Genomic DNA, 17664 nt, shown 5'->3' on the forward strand with positions numbered 1-17664 from the left:
TCTCTCTCTCTCTCTCTCTCTCTCTCTCTCTCTCTCTCTCTCTCTCTTGTCTGTTTCTTTACACAATTTATTGGCTCAATTACGATTGCGATTTTGTTTTCTGTCTGTTGTATATTTTTCTTTCTTCATTGCGCTTTTCATAGATATACCTAATACGTGCATAGAAATCAAAGCGAGTATTGCTTCGCACGATTTATATCGCGTAAAATGAGTCGGCGAACAACACGAATGCATAATATATCCAAAGAGAAAAAAATAAACGATCGATAGCATTGCTGCGTTTATGGTTTCTTTTCTGTTTCGTCGGTTTACACAGAATGAAAAAGAAGAAATATTAATTAGTGGGAAAACATTCCAGGTTAAGATAGAGTACAATTGAAGTAGGTCGATAGCAATGCGTTAAATGTCAATGGTGACAAAAAGATTCAAAGTGAATTCACTTCATTAATGCCACTAAAATGTGGAAATTGTAACCGCACACATTCATTCTTCATCGCATTGAAATTGGCTTCTGTTGTTTCTTCAGTGGATTTTGTTTCTTCACCCAATAACACCCATGCAATTCGATTAATGCACTGGCATAAATGTGGCGCAAGTTTTCAATGAATGTATGAATGAATGGATTTAGCGGCGACAAGTCAAACACATTGGATTTACGCGGGTTTACGGTTGTTTATAATCACTACGTGGCGCTGTTCCCAGTCGAAAAATGGAGAAATTACTGGTCATACTTACCTCTCTATATTTACGAATTGATCGATTGATTGATTGATTGACGTCGCATTCGACGTTGCGCATAAATGTTAGCATTTTAAATCGTTGACGCTAAGCAAATCGGAATGGTGAAATGAAATGGTTTGGCTGTGTTAAAATGAAATTCCGCGGCATTTCGGTGAAGCCAAAATTATCTATGACGAAATTCTTCAACCAGTTGTTAACAGCCGAATAACATTCAAACTATTCAGTAGACAAAAATAATTGCAGACAATAAAATTAGCTAAACATATTTGTTGGATTTTATTTGGCCCATTTGGTTTGTCAAATTTGTCTGTTGTCAGAATGCCGATGTTTTATGGGCAATAAATCCCCATGCCTTTTCATGAAGTCTGACGAAATTTAAAACCACGTGAATCCGACTATGCGTTCGATATCGAATTAAATATGTAAATACCAAATATGATGCATGATGGCCTTTAACCGCTGCAATTGACGCTACTTTGAGAAAAGAAATTTTGGGTTATGTTAAACTTTTTGTTCCGACATTTATTTCACAACATGAATTCAAAAAGTTTGTGGTGATTTCTGGTACCAAAAATATTTCCAACTTTTTTTTCACTATAAAGTCAAAAAAACTTTGTGGTGCTCTAGCTGCAAAAATATATCCAGTACCGAAAATCACCACAATGTTTTCAAGTTCTTGTTGTGAAATAAGTATCAAAACACAAAGTTTAACATAACCCAAAATTTCTTTTCTCAGAGTAAATAAATAAGTCTACAGAAAATACATGTGCTGTGTGCATTTATTTGATTCACACCACAGAAGAAAAAAAATGTATAACTTACCGTTTGGTTAAAAGACCTCTTCTCAATCCTCTCTGACGTAAATAACATTTACGGATGAAGAAAAAAAAATTATCGACATTATGTTGTCTCAAGCATCCGAAACTCAATGACCACTGCATGCACATACACACAACAGAACGGATGGCGAATAAACAAATAAAAGCAACAGAACCGAGTGCATAGACTAATAAAAACCTCAGTTTAATTGCAACGTCAACAATTTTAAGTCAAGTTATCCTCGGCACCATTACCTTGAAAATAATATTATTAACGTTTCGGTTCTTGAATCAGCTTCAATCAAATACATAAACAGAGAGAAAGAGAGAGAGAGAGAAACATCATTACATTTGCATCGTATTTGTTGCCGCCGGTCGTTCACTTAGTTCATGACCATCGCCATTGAATTTGCGAAGCACATTTGAAGCACTCGTGAGCCAAGGCAAAGAATTCAATTCTTTTAAGCATTTGTAGATACACTTTAGATAGTACCGCTTCAAGTTCACTATATTCGGCCTATGCATCTGTTGAAACCATGTGAATTTCGAACTTGGGATTATCTTCTTGAATATTCAATTATATTTTTCAGATGAACGCCTCGCATCATTTTAATTATCAATTTCATTTTGTCAAAATATTCATCGCCATCATTTCTCCATGTGAAAAAGAAAAAAACGAAGTGAGAACTCCAGTTTCGGCTTGACACATTGACAAGACCTTGTATCACGAAAAAATATGCTACAATTAAAAAAAGGCTCTGTTGAGTGCGACGCAACTCGTTTCCCTTGATCACGTATTTTTTTTCAGTTGTTACATGTACAGCAGCTGACATTCAATATGAGCTTCAGTGCATTCATCGCTGTAAGCTTGAATTAGTAAAAGTTTTACAGTTGAGAATGAAAAGTGCTGATTGTGCGCACACAACAAGAATATATTACAATAAATTTTGGTTTCATGAATACTGGTTGTCAGTTGTTGACACGTTTCATTGATAATGTTCATTGACTTGCAGAATGAACGACGAAAAAAAGTTCGCAAAATAAATAAACGACGGTGTAGATATCGGTTAAGGTTTCTCAGGTGCAACACCTATTTGACTCAAAAGGGAATTCAATTGCGCATAAAACTAGAATCTACAAACAATACTTGTTTGCAAATTATAATTTCTTCTAAATAACGATGATTATTTTATCTGATTTGTTTGTTTTTTTTCGATCACCTTTTCAGGTCTCTTGTATGCATCAAGCTTGAACGCGTACAATAATAGCAATGGAGCTTCGTCGCAGTTTGATATGCCAACACATCAGCCACATAGATCGGTACATCTGAGTCCTATGCATAGCAAATCGACAAAAGATACATCGAGTACGCCACCAACACCACCACCACCACCACCACCCACCGGTGGAAACAGTGGCAATGGAAACGATAAACCACCCAGCGACACCGAAACAACGGCATCATCGGGCAGCGAAAGTGGAAATGAACCGCCAAATAAAAATACAACGATGACCTGTCCACGCTGTGGTGATCCTTGCTCACATGTCGGCACATTTGTCAGTTTGTCACGGTTCGTGAAATGCGTGAAATGTAATCACTTCTTTGTGGTGTTGAACGATGATAAAAAATTGAAAAATGCACCACTTAAAGATAGCATAAATCCGAACACTGACCGAAGGCAACCACCGCCACCCAAGAAAATTATGGAATATTTGAATAAGCATGTAATTGGTCAAGATCTCGCTAAGAAGGTATTATCGGTGGCCGTCTATAATCACTACAAACGCATTTATCACAATGCTCCTAGTTCGAATAATAGTAATCAATCAATGGGCGATTTCCCATCGGCAGCTGCCGCTCGCGGTGGTGATTTATTGCATATATCAGGTATCGGACACACAATGGTCAGTTCACATCAAAGTGAATTGCCACGATCCGGTCAACAGCAACAAAACCAACCACCTCCTACGGCTGCAAATCAACCCGTTTCCGGTTCCGAATTACTTGACCAGAAAACCCATGAGCTCAAACTCGACAAAAGTAATATTCTAATGCTTGGACCTACGGGTTCGGGAAAAACTCTGCTGGCTCAAACCATTGCCAAATGCTTAGATGTTCCGTTTGCAATTTGTGATTGTACCACGTTGACACAGGCTGGTTATGTTGGCGAAGACATCGAAAGTGTTATCGCTAAATTGATGCAGGATGCTAATTACAAGTATGTATCGTGATCAAAATGTATTATCTCCGCTGTCACCAATTGATCACTTTTATTAAAATCCGTCGTCTTTTGTTACAGTGTCGAACGAGCACAATTAGGTATCGTTTTCCTTGATGAAGTTGATAAAATTGGTGCTGTGCCCGGAATACATCAGCTGCGTGACGTGGGCGGCGAAGGAGTGCAACAAGGAATGCTTAAAATGCTTGAGGGGACCATTGTGAATGTACCAGAACGTAATTCACCACGCAAACTTCGAGGCGAAACAATTCCCGTTGACACAACAAATATTCTCTTTGTGGCTTCCGGAGCATACACTGGTCTCGATCGATTGATTGCCAGACGTCTCAATGAAAAGGTTCGTTGACAAAATCCAAATACCCAATAATACAATCAAGAACTCTTGGTCATTTTAATTGAATTTTCCAACTAATAAATGTGTGTCAAAACAGTATTTAGGTTTCGGTATGCCAACCAATTCATCGGAGGGAAGACGAGCTGCCCAAGCATCAGCAGCACCAATGGAAAATGATCAAACGGAAAGAGATGCATCGCTTCGCAAAGTTGAGGCTCGTGATTTAGTTGAATTTGGAATGATTCCGGTGTGTAAATCGATTTTTACTCTCCTTAAACACCTCTTTTTCTCGAAATCATCGATTGACTTGTATTCTTAAAATTCCAGGAATTCGTTGGCCGCTTCCCAATATTAGTTCCATTCCACAGTTTAGATGTTGACATGCTGGTTCGCATTTTGACCGAACCGAAGAACGCCTTATTGGAGCAGTACAAAGCATTGTTGGCGATGGATAATGTCTCCCTTAAATTTTCAGACGAAGCTCTAAATGCCATTGCGAAATTGGCCATGGAACGACAAACCGGAGCCCGTGGTCTTCGCTCAATTTTGGTAAATAGTCCCTTTTCTTGTCGATTTTCAACTTGAGCGAATTGTGCTAGATTTTATTTTCATTAACTCTCCGCTTAATTTTTTCTTCAGGAAAAACTGTTGTTGGATGCAATGTTCGAAGTTCCTGGTTCCGATGTAAAAACGGTTCTAATTACTGAGGATTGTGTCAAGGGTTTGTGTCCACCCGAATACATTCGTGGACCATCCAGTTCAACGAGCACCGACGAACCGCCAAACACACAAGCCACTTCCACCGAAGAAGAAGAGAATGCACAAGTTCGTGTCAAACAATAACCATAAACGCATTAAAAATAATGCGCCCATCCACTAGACAACATTTATTGGATCCATTTGAGCAGTTTTTAGAATTTAAAAATGAGAAAATAAAAAAAAAACAAAAAAAAACGATCAGAAATTAATTTAACTCTACAAATATTCACATAAGTTGAGAATTGTTGAACAGAATGCGAAAATTTTTCCAACAAAAAAAAAGGTTCTATTTAGACATATTATATATCAATCGTCGATTGATTACGCTGTAACGATTACTATAATCAATTAAATACATTAAATGAGAAAAAAAAATTGTTACTTTAAAAAAGGAATTGTGTTTTGCAAAAACGTGTCCACAAAACCGAGCGATAGTAGTTTGACTATTCACACAAACATTGAAGATGTTATCCTAAGATTCTTTTTCTTTGTAAAAAAAAAACAAAAACAACAAATTTAAACGTTTAAAAATTCGGACGGTAAGGTTTTAAAAATAAATGTTTTTGCTGATTTAATAGAAATTGAAAATGAGACTGTTTTATTTCGGTTTATGTTTATTTCATTTGACATTCACATTGAGCACGGTTCAAGTTGCAAATGTTTCCAAGAGAATATCGCTTGCTTGTGTCGGTTGACGAATGAGAATAAAAAAAACGTGATCAATAATTCTAATCATTGGTCACAATAATGGAATTACGTTTACTTCACCTCCAACCACTTGGCAAGTCATAATAAAAATTGATAACGACACCGCAGGACAGGGGTTTTTCTGTTCTCATCATCTTGGCTTGGTGTGCATTTTTAAGGTCATTGAATCGTTCTTCACACGTTCCACTGAATTGATATCAATTAAATAACACATGTTTTAATGAACTGCGCATTATTGATAAGCAGCGGCGTTTAAATAATCACATTCAGCTTCTTGGTAGAGTTTTTTCTTCCGACTTTCAAGTAAATAAAATGATAGATATTTACAGACATTCATTTTATTCAGTTTTTATTTGACATATTTCTAAAATGGACAAATTGTATACATCCATTGTTATAAAAAAAATTCCATGTTGCACTTTGAAACTAAAATATTCTGAGGGAATTTGTTTGTCGCAACGGTTCATATGTGAGTGTGTATGTGTGCTTAAATCACCTAAATTAAATTTCACGAAATATATTTATCTAGAATAAAAATATACTATGTTGACCAGTTTCGATCACTTTGTGAAAAATAATCTTACACAGAAAAAAGGGGACACATTTGATTCCACTGAGTTTGAATAGACTCTGTTCCTCGTGTTTATTTCTGTTTCGAAAAAATAGTTGAACACATATTCATACATTCAGTTGATGCTTTTTCTCTCAATAATATATAGACATTCAATTGTCTGTTTCATAGACGGTTTGGTTAATATGTTTTATGTTGTTTTTGCCAGAGCAATATTCAACTCCAACAATAAATTTTGGAGCCAAAATATGAGTTAAATTCGAATTTAAGGTTTCAAAAGAATTTTGGTCCAAATAACATTCCACTAAATATCGTTCCACTTGTTGTCATAACAATCGTTATTAATAATACCACCAAAAATAGAAATCTGAAAAAAAAACTCATTTTGGACGCAATTGGGTGTCAAATGTGTGACTGAAAAGCTATCAACTTGTGGAACATTAATTCCATGCAAGCTATATAAAATCGACCTCACTTTTTTTCTGGCGAGACTTATTACTCGGAGTACCTCCGACGGAGGTGTTGTTATTTACGATGCACTCGTAACATTTACAATCCATCAATTATTGATAAATCTAAATGAGTTCAAGAAACAAATGTCATTCTGTCTTGTTTCGTAATATTGATGCTTTGATAAGGCCATGATATGTTGATGTTGTTGCACTCAATTCCAAACATTGAGGGACGAAAACAAAAAACATCTTTGTCTGAAACCACATTATCTAATCTAATATCATTTGAAAGTATACGAATTGTCGTAGCTACATCGTCCCCATTCATGACTCCATACAAAACACTTAACATATACAATGAATATAAATTAGAAAACAAAATTCAAAATAACTTATTAACGAAGGGGAAAAAACGCAAAAAAAACTTTTACAAATGTGTGTAAATCTATGGCTACATGTGATTGTGAGTGTTTTGTGTAGATAGTAGTATTTGTGCGATGACGAGCATTTTTCGATTAAATATCTCCGCTGTCCATTGCACTGTTCAAATCCTTGACGATGGCGGTAACCACTTCTCGATACGGAGAATCGATGCGAAAGCAGGTCTCCAGTAGTTTGGGATCGTTGAAAAATGCAAACACTTCGTCAATTCGGCCAAGTGATTTTTCGGTTAGATGCCGCTCGACGATGGTTTTCAATGCCGCATGAGATTCATCCAGGGATTTCTGCAAGTATGGTAAGTCGAAACTGAATTCCACCTCATGGAATGAAATGACGGCCATTTGAGTATTCTGGAGAAGTTGGAGAAGGAAACCCATAAGAAATTGCTTAATTCGATTTTGGATAGAACAAATTATGAACAAGGATAACATCGAGCTATTTCCAAATAATTAAGAAAAACTGGCGTTACTCGTACAAACCATGTAATCATCGAGAAGTTTTTCGCGTTCACAACATGAACGACGTGCATTGCACGCGCGCTGGCGAAATGTAATTACCTGAAATTTATTTCGGAATTTTTCAACCACTTTCAGCTCGTCATTATTGAATTGATTGTTCCGGTGTAGTATGCCAATTTTGATGACGATCTTTATGATATTCTTCACCAGGCGTTCGGCTTCCTTCTTATTACCCGTCTGGAAAAATGGATAGAAAAATGCACCAGGAATATTGTACATTCTAATTCAATTTCCGTTCAATCTATTTATGACGGCAAAATTTGGTTAAACTTACGTGCAACTTGGCCAGTCGATAGATGTTGTCGAGCAACGCGGCTGTCGTTCCGTCAATAAATGTTTTAGCAATCGTTTTTGTGGCCATCCTTGATAGGATTTTCTTCTGTGCCCGAAGCCCAATATCTCGTGCTCGAAAAGCATTTTCCGTCATGACTAACAAACGAAACAAATAAAGAACACATGATTGATAAGCAACAACAAAAAAGAACAAACTCTGAAATTGAGTTATGAAATCATTTTCAAGCGAAAAACTGATTGCTTATTGATAAGGTTGTTTGTTTTAGATTCACTGAATGCGATAATAATTTACGTTTTAAACTTTTCAATACGGATGGTTTCTTTGATGTTGTCATATCGATCGAATTTTTATTGCGTATCGCATCAAAATTCGCAAGAATTCTATTTCTGTGGATGTTGCACCTCTGACTACTTGATAAAAACTAGTTTATGTCAACATTTCTGACTCACTGCGACGTCTTTCGATAAACGAATTCGTTGTCATCGTACGCGACAATAATTCTTTTCAACAGCAGAAATATTCACTGGATGTATAACATGTTTACGCAGTGGATATGGCACTTGCTTCGTAATACGAACTTCATATTGAGACAGGTGCAAATTTACGACAAACATCACACAAGGTGACAGAATGCTGGCCCAAAACAACAGCTGCCACTCTTTTGTTTTTTTTTCATTTAAATTCCACTTTGCATTCCATCTAGATATCTCGTGTGGTGGCTGCCGGTAGTACTTTTGTTTTCTTCTTTTGATGATAATATACATATGTTGAAACAACGGAATGGGAAAAAAATAAAAAGAAGACACATCGCCGCAGTGCAATGAATAAATCGAATAAGACGGCACGAGTGAGCAACAGCACACTTCAAGCACTGCTCAATGAGTTGTTTTTCTTTCTTCTGCTTATCAATTAGTTAGTATTCTTGCTTGCTTGAAATTCTTGCATATGAAAAAAAACGAAGAAAATGGAAGTTTGTTCGTTCCATCCAATTACAAAGTGATAGCAAATGCAAATGATTTGATGTGGTAAGCCTTGAAACATTGAAATTGAAAAGTTCTACGATTCAAATGCAAACAAACTGAACAACAAAAACTGTGGTGTTATCACAATTTGCAACAGAAAGTTGGTCGTTGAATTGGATTTAAAAATAGCCATAAAACTCCCATACACATTTGAAAGAAAAACAAAATACAATCAAAACGATAAAATCTGTCGGTGAAAAGTCCAACAGAACCAATTCCAAGAACGAATCATTTCTTTTATCGGAATCCCTTCTTTCTCTGCATCTCGACCGACCAACCGCAAACAAAAACCGATTGTAAAAATGAATGAATGAGGTTTTAATGGTAAAGATTTTGCAAACAATGCAATAGATCCATGCTTATGGCTTCGAATTCGTCTTATATATCGAAAACAATGCCATTCAAATTGAATCCTAATATAAATTCTTTGTTATTTGCAAACGAGTAGAAATATTATATCGGCATTAGAGTTCTTGTGATATACGCTTGTGATAAAAAGAGGGATTTGTCGGCAATTCAAACACATATTCTATGTATAAGAAATTAAATCTGCCCACGCAGACCAACCCAAATGCAGTACATCACATCCATTCTTTTTTGTTGCAAGTTAACCGAAAACCATCGTTCGTAAGCACAATCGTTGCGTCCAATCTCGAGTTTTAATTGATATATATATATACATAGTTTGTGTCGACGGAAGTTTTTGCAAAATTGCTGAAACCTCGATGCATTGAATCAAAGGGATATTGCAACTTTTTTGACCAGAAAAAACGCCATCTTACGTCGTGCCCGTAAATTATTTTACTATACATTTAGATGGTAGAGCTTGAACAAAAGTTCGACACTACTACTAACTTGGAAAGAGCTTGATAAACTTGACGAAATACATATATTTTATGGTCGTTGCAATACCCCTATGCATTGAATGAAGCAGTAACTGTAGCCAGTTCAACTTTCATATGACGAAACTCATTAGATTTAAATTGCCGTATACGTATCGCTCTGTTTTATCTCATTACTTTTTGTACTTTTTGATCAACCAACATTTGCTGCTACTGTGTGCATGTGTATGTGAGTGTGTATGCATCACTTGGTATCACTGCAGTCAAAACGAATCGAGAGAGTGCATTACGAGTGAGTGGATCGTTGGAGCGAACGCAAGTCCAACGAACAATGGCAAAAGGAAATTCCGCGAAATTGCAATTCCTTCGACAAGGTCGTTGTGAAAACATTTCTTTCGTCAATTCTGGTGTACAACATTGCAAAAAGTCTTGTTGTGCCACAAGAAGTAATACAAAGATTATCGATGAAGAAGAGACGATGACGACGATGAGTTGAAACGGATGAAACATAAAACGAACCAGATTCTCTCAAGCAAAGAATGTGAATGCGCTTGAAACTGACAGAAACCCAGACGGAGAATCGCTTGAGAACATGTTATACGACTTTGTTTGTTTCTTTTCTTCTCTTTTCCATTCCTTTCTTTTCATATCATTGAACCGATAACTCGCAGCGGTTTTTGTGTTCTTTCACTCAGTTCTTCGGCTTCGTTTGGTTGTTTCGTAGGGCGTATCTGGTTTGAAAGTATTCAACTTGTATAGATTGTATAACAAGGAGAAAATGAACAGCTCAGCTGACGACGACGACCACAACGACGACATCGAGAACATTCAACGAAAAGTATGGATTTACAGTTATTTGTTCACTTCTTCGATTGGTAGGCAATAAATTTTGATCGAATTGCAATTTCATATCAATCGATAATTTCCTACGTCATTTGGACACCCAAACGATATACGCTCCTATATGATTAATTGAATTGATTTACTCAAATTACCGCTTACCTTTTTCTACCATTGGAATACCCGATAAACCAAAAACAAAATGATAAAATCTCGTTTGATAAGACGAACTCTCTCGTTCAAAGCAAATCAAAATGTGACTCGTAATGAATGAAACGTACACTTGAATTAACTCAAAAAAACGTCGGATTGTGAACGAAAGAAAATTGTGTGTTCTGAAATTGGAAATAAAAAAAAAGAGAACAGAAATGATAAATAAAAATGAAACAATAATAAAGTCAACTTAAATTTAGAATTGAACTTAAACAAATGGGTAGAATTAATAGAAGAACTTGTGCAGATTGTTGATTCGCAACATTGAATAAATAACGATAATTGTTGGACGCATTGCTTAAACCAACAGTCAGTTTGTTGAATGGAAACATTCTCGTTGATTGCATGGCACTCTCGCCCATAGAAAAATAATTTGAATTTGCGTCATTTACAAAAGTGAACAATTGCGGCAATCAATAATTCAGCGAACAGGCCGCTTCGGAATGGCCATATTTGTATGCAGTTCTGTGTGTAATATTGATAATCCGATTGAAAGCGAATCAAAGATGGTTTAAACCAATGTGGAATATAAAGTAATAATATTTCCTGCTATGGATTTTGCCGGTGTGTTTTTTTTTATGTACACGCGTGCCTCATAATTTATTGTCTATTCGCTATTTTTCCATTCAATTTGATCCGCCGCACGTTGTGTGTGCGCGTTTTTTTCCTCTTGCCATTTCTCCGTCGCTCTTTCTCTTCATCATATAACCATTTTCACTTATTATTAATGCCCAGAGATATGAAGTGGTATATCGTGCGTCACACTTGGCGCTGGCTAAACACATACAGAACAATGCACTTGCATTGGATATATGTGTGTTTTGGTTGGAATGCAAATCATGCTTAATATCTGCACTGAGAAAGGCATATGGTAATGCATCTAATATGCAAGTGCCATAATAGCCGGAAGTTCATTGTATTTGGGGGGGAGATAGCGAGAGAGAAATGGCACGGTCCCGGACAGTGTGAATCGAACGTGCCGATGGCATCCAATCAACATCGACACGATTATTATGAGAGCAAATATATTTTCTAAATGATAGAAAACTCGCAGCTATTTTTAAAATGGCATTCCATGCAGTGGAATTTGAGTAAAATGAAATGGAAAAAAGAACCGATTCATTTGCCTGTTGTAAAATATCACGCAGTGCACTTAAAATAACATTTTCAGCATATAATTATTTGGTTTTGTGTGCAATGCACGCTGGATGCATTTAAATCGAAATCACCGCACACTTACACAAGCAACCGGCACAATCAATCGCGACACGTTGGTAGACAATCCATGTTTGAAACTCTAGAATATTCGCATAATTGCTCATGCTGCAGTCATTCGTGTGCGTCTCTTTGCTTCTTCTTTTTTATCGTGTACAGCAAACAAATTGTTCCAATGGTTAGACTCTCCAATCGACGACAATAGCCTGTGTTGAATGCACGTCACCTTTACATCTGTTCCATTAATATCAATTGAAATGTGAAATCAGTGTGGAATCTATCTGAAATGAAACACAAACAAACAAAATAAATTGCTAATATTAGCTACGAGAGATACCAACAGCAACAACAACAACTACAAAAATACTAATAATAAATAGAAAATCAACAAAATCACACTAAATTGACACGTCGTGTGGAACGTGTGCATCTGAATTTTCTGAGCAATATTATAGGCTGAGAGTGAGAAGGAAATGGCGCCGATTTGATTGCCGAAATTACTTACAATTACGCTTTAATCAAATAAATGGATGCGTATGAAAGTTGGTGGATTCAAAAAAAAGATCATGATCTTGTTTGTTCGTGTAAACACACAGTCATTTCTATGATTCAACGAAACTCAAAATGAGAAAAAAAATCGAAGTGGCGTTGCGTTGCCATGTAGTAATTAAATGCATCAAATTAATTAGAGCGTCGAAAAAAAATGAACAAATAGAAATAAGCTGGCATTATAGAGTCTATTACATGTTTGTATGGAAAATAAAACACGAATAAAAAAATACTTTTCCACTCTGATTGGCGGAGCCAGCCCCATATTCGACAATGGTAAACAAAAAGGATAATTGAATTAATCCATCCGCAGAATGGCGACGAACCAAACCGAAAGCTATATTCCATAAATTTATTAATTTAACAGTTTAATTTTGTTTGATTAACACGCTACTGTTGGTGTATCAAGTAAAAGTCATTAGCTGGTAGTTTTCCTCACGTGAAACGTGAGAATGGGCTTGACTCGCAACAATATTATTGATCGCTGTTTTTTTCTACTCTCTTTTTGGAATTTCAGTATTTTACAGAGACATTGTGTACTACAAAGTTGTAATTTTCCATTGTCAGATATTTACAAATCGCGCATAAAATGATAATTCGTGGAAAAAATGGTGGTGGTGGTGGCGACGACTATCATCGCCGCCGCCGTCGTCGTCGTTGTCAAACCGCGAAACGTTCCGAAGTTGGTACTTAGTAAAATGTAAACAAAAAAGTTCATAGTCTTAAATGAATTTCATTAGACTGTAAACATTGTTATGATATTTCCATATCACTGAACATGTTTACAAATAAATTGCTTGTATATTGTATATTGGCAGTGCTGTGTGGCTGCTGCTTTTCCTCTCTATTGATTTGTCTCATGATATACGTATGTATGTATCTATCGAAATTCCGGGCATTAAACTGGAGCTAGAGCACATCAATCATTCGATGGTTGTGAAGTGAGTGAAATGTTGACATTTGTTGAATCTAAATTACTCATGTAATGTGACACATATCAGCAATAACAAAGCCAAGGGGTGGATAAATCGGATGATATAGATTAATTTGGAGGTCAAGCAGAAACACGAAGAGCTTATTATGGATTTATGAATGTGTGATTACGGAACAAATGGGCGCTTAACGGTGATAATAATGCCCGCATGTGGAAAATCAAAGTATCTGTTCATTTTTCCGTAGACCTCAAAAGGTGACTCAATCAAAAAAAGTTAAGTATCAAGTTTGATTGTGTCAACGAGATAAAATGTTGAAATATAAACCCCAACGACAAAATGCGTCATTCACTTACAATTTATATATGGGATTCAATGTCACAGCCATCTTCACTCATATCGTATTTTATTGAGACAAGACAAAGTAGACGGGCTATCAACGGGAGCTAAATGTCGAGTTTAACTACGCAAAAGAGCGCAAACAAACAGCGTTGCAATTCAATTACAAATATAGGACAGAGAATACGCATCAAGTGCATCTCCATGAAACAAAAAAAAGCCTTCGAACAAAAATTTAATGAACTTCGTGTTGCTTGAAACAACTGTCTACATTTATTATTCTTACTGTTTCCGTCTGCTGTTAACGGCAATCAACCCAAGAAGCCGCCACTTTCATTTTATTCACATTTCGTGAATTGGAAACAGTGTGTGAAACATCTGTCGTTGCTAGGGTCTACGAACGTTACAAACAAAAAAAAACGTAGTCAAAAAGACGCGGTCGATCACGTGTGTAATGAAAAAAATGCACTTCCCCTTCGTGGCAAATGCTAACGTATTTTTCTTTTGTTGTGTAAGATATACACACATTCTTTTGAGAACACATGGCATATATAGTATATATGAATGGGTGAGGGCAAAAGTGAGACTTGAATTCAGAATACATATAAACAAAACAAAAACGAATTATTTTTTTAAAGTGTAACATCGACAGAGATTTTTTAAAAGTGAAACACCGCGTGTTACATTTCAATAAAATTTGTTTTCCATGATTCACTTTGAAAAACGTTTGCGGCGATGTTTCGTTTCGAAATATTTTTGTGTTGGTATTGCATTTAATTGATTTTCTTCGCATGTTTTGTTTCAATATATTTTTATTTGATGTTACAGTTCGATAAATTGTCGCAATTAGATAATATTATTAAATTTTTGCATATGGAAATATCTCGAAAACGGCTGGGTAAAACGGCAAAATGGACCGTGATGTCACTCCCGAAGGGAGTGTACACACCTGGCTGGTTTGATGGCCTAGAATACAAATCCGGTGCAATTTGGGCTGATCCATGGATTCTCAGGATTCGACCTGGTTCCAGCACTTCAATGTCTTTCCGTCGTGGTGAAATTCCATACAAAACATAGGGAATATGACTTTACAGATGCACATAAAAGAGGAAGCACTGGAATCTGGCCAAATCCAGAGAATCCATGGATCAGCTGAAATTTCACCGGATTTGTATTCTAGGCCATCAAACCAGCTGGGTGTTTACACTCCCTTTGGGAGTGACATCACGGTCCATTTTGCCGATTTACCCAGCCGTTTTCGAGATATTTCCATGCGTAAATATTTAATAATATTATATTCAATTGCATTGGTCTATATGGAAAACAATCGAGCGCCGAGAACTTATGCTGTTTCGCTCACTCTTACGTGCAATTTTTACGTACATCATAATCGGTTGTCTTACGAACAACAGAGCCGCTCGCTTCGTTTCTCTTGAAAAACATTGCACACAAACACAAACACGAACACGATTGAACATGTTTTGCTTTACACGTGCATATGCCTGTTTATGTTTGCAACATTTATTGCGCGTAAATTTTCAAGAGGAACGAAGCGAGCGGCTCTGTTGTTCGTAAGACAACCGATTATAATGTACGTAAAAATTGCACGTAAGAGTGAGCGAAACAGCATAAGTTCTCGGCGCTTGATGGTTTTCCATATAGACCAATGCAATTGAATATAATATTATTAAATATTTACGCATGGAAATATCTCGAAAACGGCTGGGTAAATCGGCAAAATGGACCGTGATGTCACTCCCAAAGGGAGTGTAAACACCCAGCTGGTTTGATGGCCTAGAATACAAATCCGGTGAAATTTCAGCTGATCCATGGATTCTCTGGATTTGGCCAGATTCCAGTGCTTCCTCTTTTATGTGCATCTGTAAAGTCATATTCCCTATGTTTTGTATGGAATTTCACCACGACGGAAAGACATTGAAGTGCTGGAACCAGGTCGAATCCTGAGAATCCATGGATCAGCCCAAATTGCACCGGATTTGTATTCTAGGCCATCAAACCAGCCAGGTGTGTACACTCCCTTCGGGAGTGACATCACGGTCCATTTTGCCGTTTTACCCAGCCGTTTTCGAGATATTTCCATATGCAAAAATTTAATAATATTATCTAATTGCGACAATTTATCGAACTGTAACATCAAATAAAAATATATTGAAACAAAACATGCGAAGAAAATCAATTAAATGCAACACCAACACAAGAATATTTCGAAACGAAACATCGCCGCAAACGTTTTTCAAAGTGAATCATGGAAAACAAATTTTATTGAAATGTAACACGCGGTGTTTCACTTTGAAAAATTCTCTGCCGATGTTACACTTTAAAAAAATCTTTCTTTGGTGTTTCATTTAAATATGCTGTGAATTCAAGTCTCACTTTTGCCCTCACCCATTCATATACATATATGGTGCAACTCCCTTGAATGTCTACCAAACACTTATGATTCACCTCAGATGCGAGCGTGTTTTAAATAATTCATGGCGACGATTCGTTTTTAATTTTGAGCTTCGAATTATTTTTTCAATAACATGATTAAATGCACTGAAACGACACAAATCACAGCCGCTGTTCGGCCGAAGGTTTATGCATTATTTGGGCTTTGACTTGAAATTACCAATTCAAAAAGTCGTAGGCATTAAGTGAATGAAACGCCTTTAACAAGCAACCTTTTTTTTACGAATAACTAATCAACTGAATGATTTAAAAACGCACCTTCTTTCAACACATAAATGCGCTCTAATTGAATTAGCATACAACGTCTTTCTAATTCTAAACAAAAAATGAACTCGTTTCGTTTTCTTTTGGATGCTCGTCCAAAAACGATTTTGAATATATCAAATCGAAGAATGATAGAGTGTTGCTTCCAAATAAACTTGTTTTTGAAATAACAATAAGAGGCGATGAACTGAACCAAATTCGGATGGAATATTTTCGCGTGTCAAACCGACCACATATCGATCCAACGAGAAACACTATTAAAATTCAACAAAGTCACTGGAGAAAGAACCGTGCAGAGGGAAAAATTCTAACGAACAATTAAGTTTTATTGACATGCCAATTTGAACGAAAGAAAAAAAAACAGTTATAAAAAATAATGATAATCGAAGCAATAACCAATTTTTTTACTCCGTTTTTAATTGACATGGTATTTTATTGCCAGCCAAAAATCGGCCGCAATCGAACCAAAAATATACGGAATATTTTTGAGCGCATTCACTTGCTTTGTAAACTATACACACACACGACGAGCGATCAAAATATTAAATAAATTCCAAAGGTTACATGTTTATATGATACGTACAGCAGAAAAAATCGCTTGAACAAAATGGGAGAGCTGAGAAAGAAGTATGAATCGCGTGAAAGGTGTGCGAACGAGCACTTTTGACACGAACTAACTTACTCAATCGACAAACCGCTTGAGACTGATTGAATCGTTGTGTTTTGCACATCGTACAGACTGTTTGGGTTGGTAAGTGCAAAGCAAAATAACACAAAAAACTGATGGATGGAGTGCAAGAGGCCTTTTTCAATAGGACTATTAGCGGCAGCGGCAATACCAACCATTCAGTCAGCTGTTGGGACATTTTTCTCTGACAGTTAAACCTACACTCCACTTACTGCATATTTTTTACGTTCGATTTTGAATCAGACGTTGCGTGAATTCACATACATGGGATTTTGGTTCTTTGTGATTCAATTTTTCTTGAAAACTGAACGAAAATTCAGTAGAAGTTTTCAAAAATCCATTACATTTTGAATAGAAATGTTTAGGTCTGTTTTTGAAATAGATTTGCTCAAAATAGCTTGTCATTACGTT

At 36.3% G+C, this 17664-nt stretch overlaps 2 protein-coding genes across 16 annotated transcripts in view; one reads left to right on the plus strand and one right to left on the minus strand.

The window, feature by feature from the left end:
- LOC129567725 (ATP-dependent Clp protease ATP-binding subunit clpX-like, mitochondrial) overlaps positions 1-5480 on the plus strand; it is a 15397-nt gene extending 9917 nt beyond the window's left edge. For all 8 annotated transcript variants that reach the window (XM_055444990.1, XM_055445407.1, XM_055445321.1 and 5 more), the window contains exons 3-7: positions 2788-3778; positions 3860-4136; positions 4231-4380; positions 4461-4682; positions 4773-5480. In XM_055444990.1, coding sequence (XP_055300965.1) covers positions 2788-3778; positions 3860-4136; positions 4231-4380; positions 4461-4682; positions 4773-4976 — 1844 coding nt within the window. In that variant the 3' untranslated portion in view covers positions 4977-5480. The remainder of the gene's footprint in view (positions 1-2787; positions 3779-3859; positions 4137-4230; positions 4381-4460; positions 4683-4772) is intronic.
- A 442-nt stretch (positions 5481-5922) lies between these two features.
- Positions 5923-17275, minus strand: LOC129568108 (protein salivary glands marred). 8 transcript variants are annotated; one of them, XM_055446299.1, is made up of 6 exons: positions 17130-17275; positions 12035-12290; positions 10744-10916; positions 7857-8011; positions 7622-7759; positions 5923-7414 (listed from the first exon to the last, which is right to left on the minus strand). In XM_055446299.1, exons 3-6 carry the CDS (start codon positions 10754-10756, stop codon positions 7139-7141), a joined length of 582 nt encoding a protein of 193 aa, XP_055302274.1. In that variant the 5' UTR covers positions 10757-10916; positions 12035-12290; positions 17130-17275; the 3' UTR covers positions 5923-7138. The 8 variants fall into 8 exon arrangements, with proteins under 8 accessions (XP_055302274.1, XP_055301924.1, XP_055301680.1 ...); XM_055445949.1 differs by lacking the exon at positions 10744-10916; XM_055445705.1 differs by lacking the exon at positions 10744-10916 and having other exon boundaries at positions 17149-17274.
- Positions 17276-17664: the final 389 nt, after the last annotated feature.

Source organism: Sitodiplosis mosellana, unplaced genomic scaffold (assembly GCF_009176505.1).
Source record: "Sitodiplosis mosellana isolate CC-2019 unplaced genomic scaffold, AAFC_SMos_1.0 Smas_scaffold_1, whole genome shotgun sequence".
NCBI classification, from domain to species: Eukaryota; Metazoa; Arthropoda; class Insecta; order Diptera; family Cecidomyiidae; genus Sitodiplosis; species Sitodiplosis mosellana.

Bases quoted from the DNA above. Each gene is read 5' to 3' on its own strand.
- LOC129568108 (XM_055445949.1), bottom strand. From the start codon at position 12,116: ATGAGCAATTATGCGAATATTCTAGAGTTTCAAACATGGATTGTCTAC. The intron at 8,012-12,034 runs GTAAGTGTGCGG...TTCGTTTGTTAG, and splicing joins TGATTGTGCCGGTTGCTTGT to TCATGACGGAAAATGCTTTT. The intron at 7,415-7,621 runs GTAATTACATTT...CAACTTCTCCAG, and splicing joins AATTCCGAAATAAATTTCAG to AATACTCAAATGGCCGTCAT.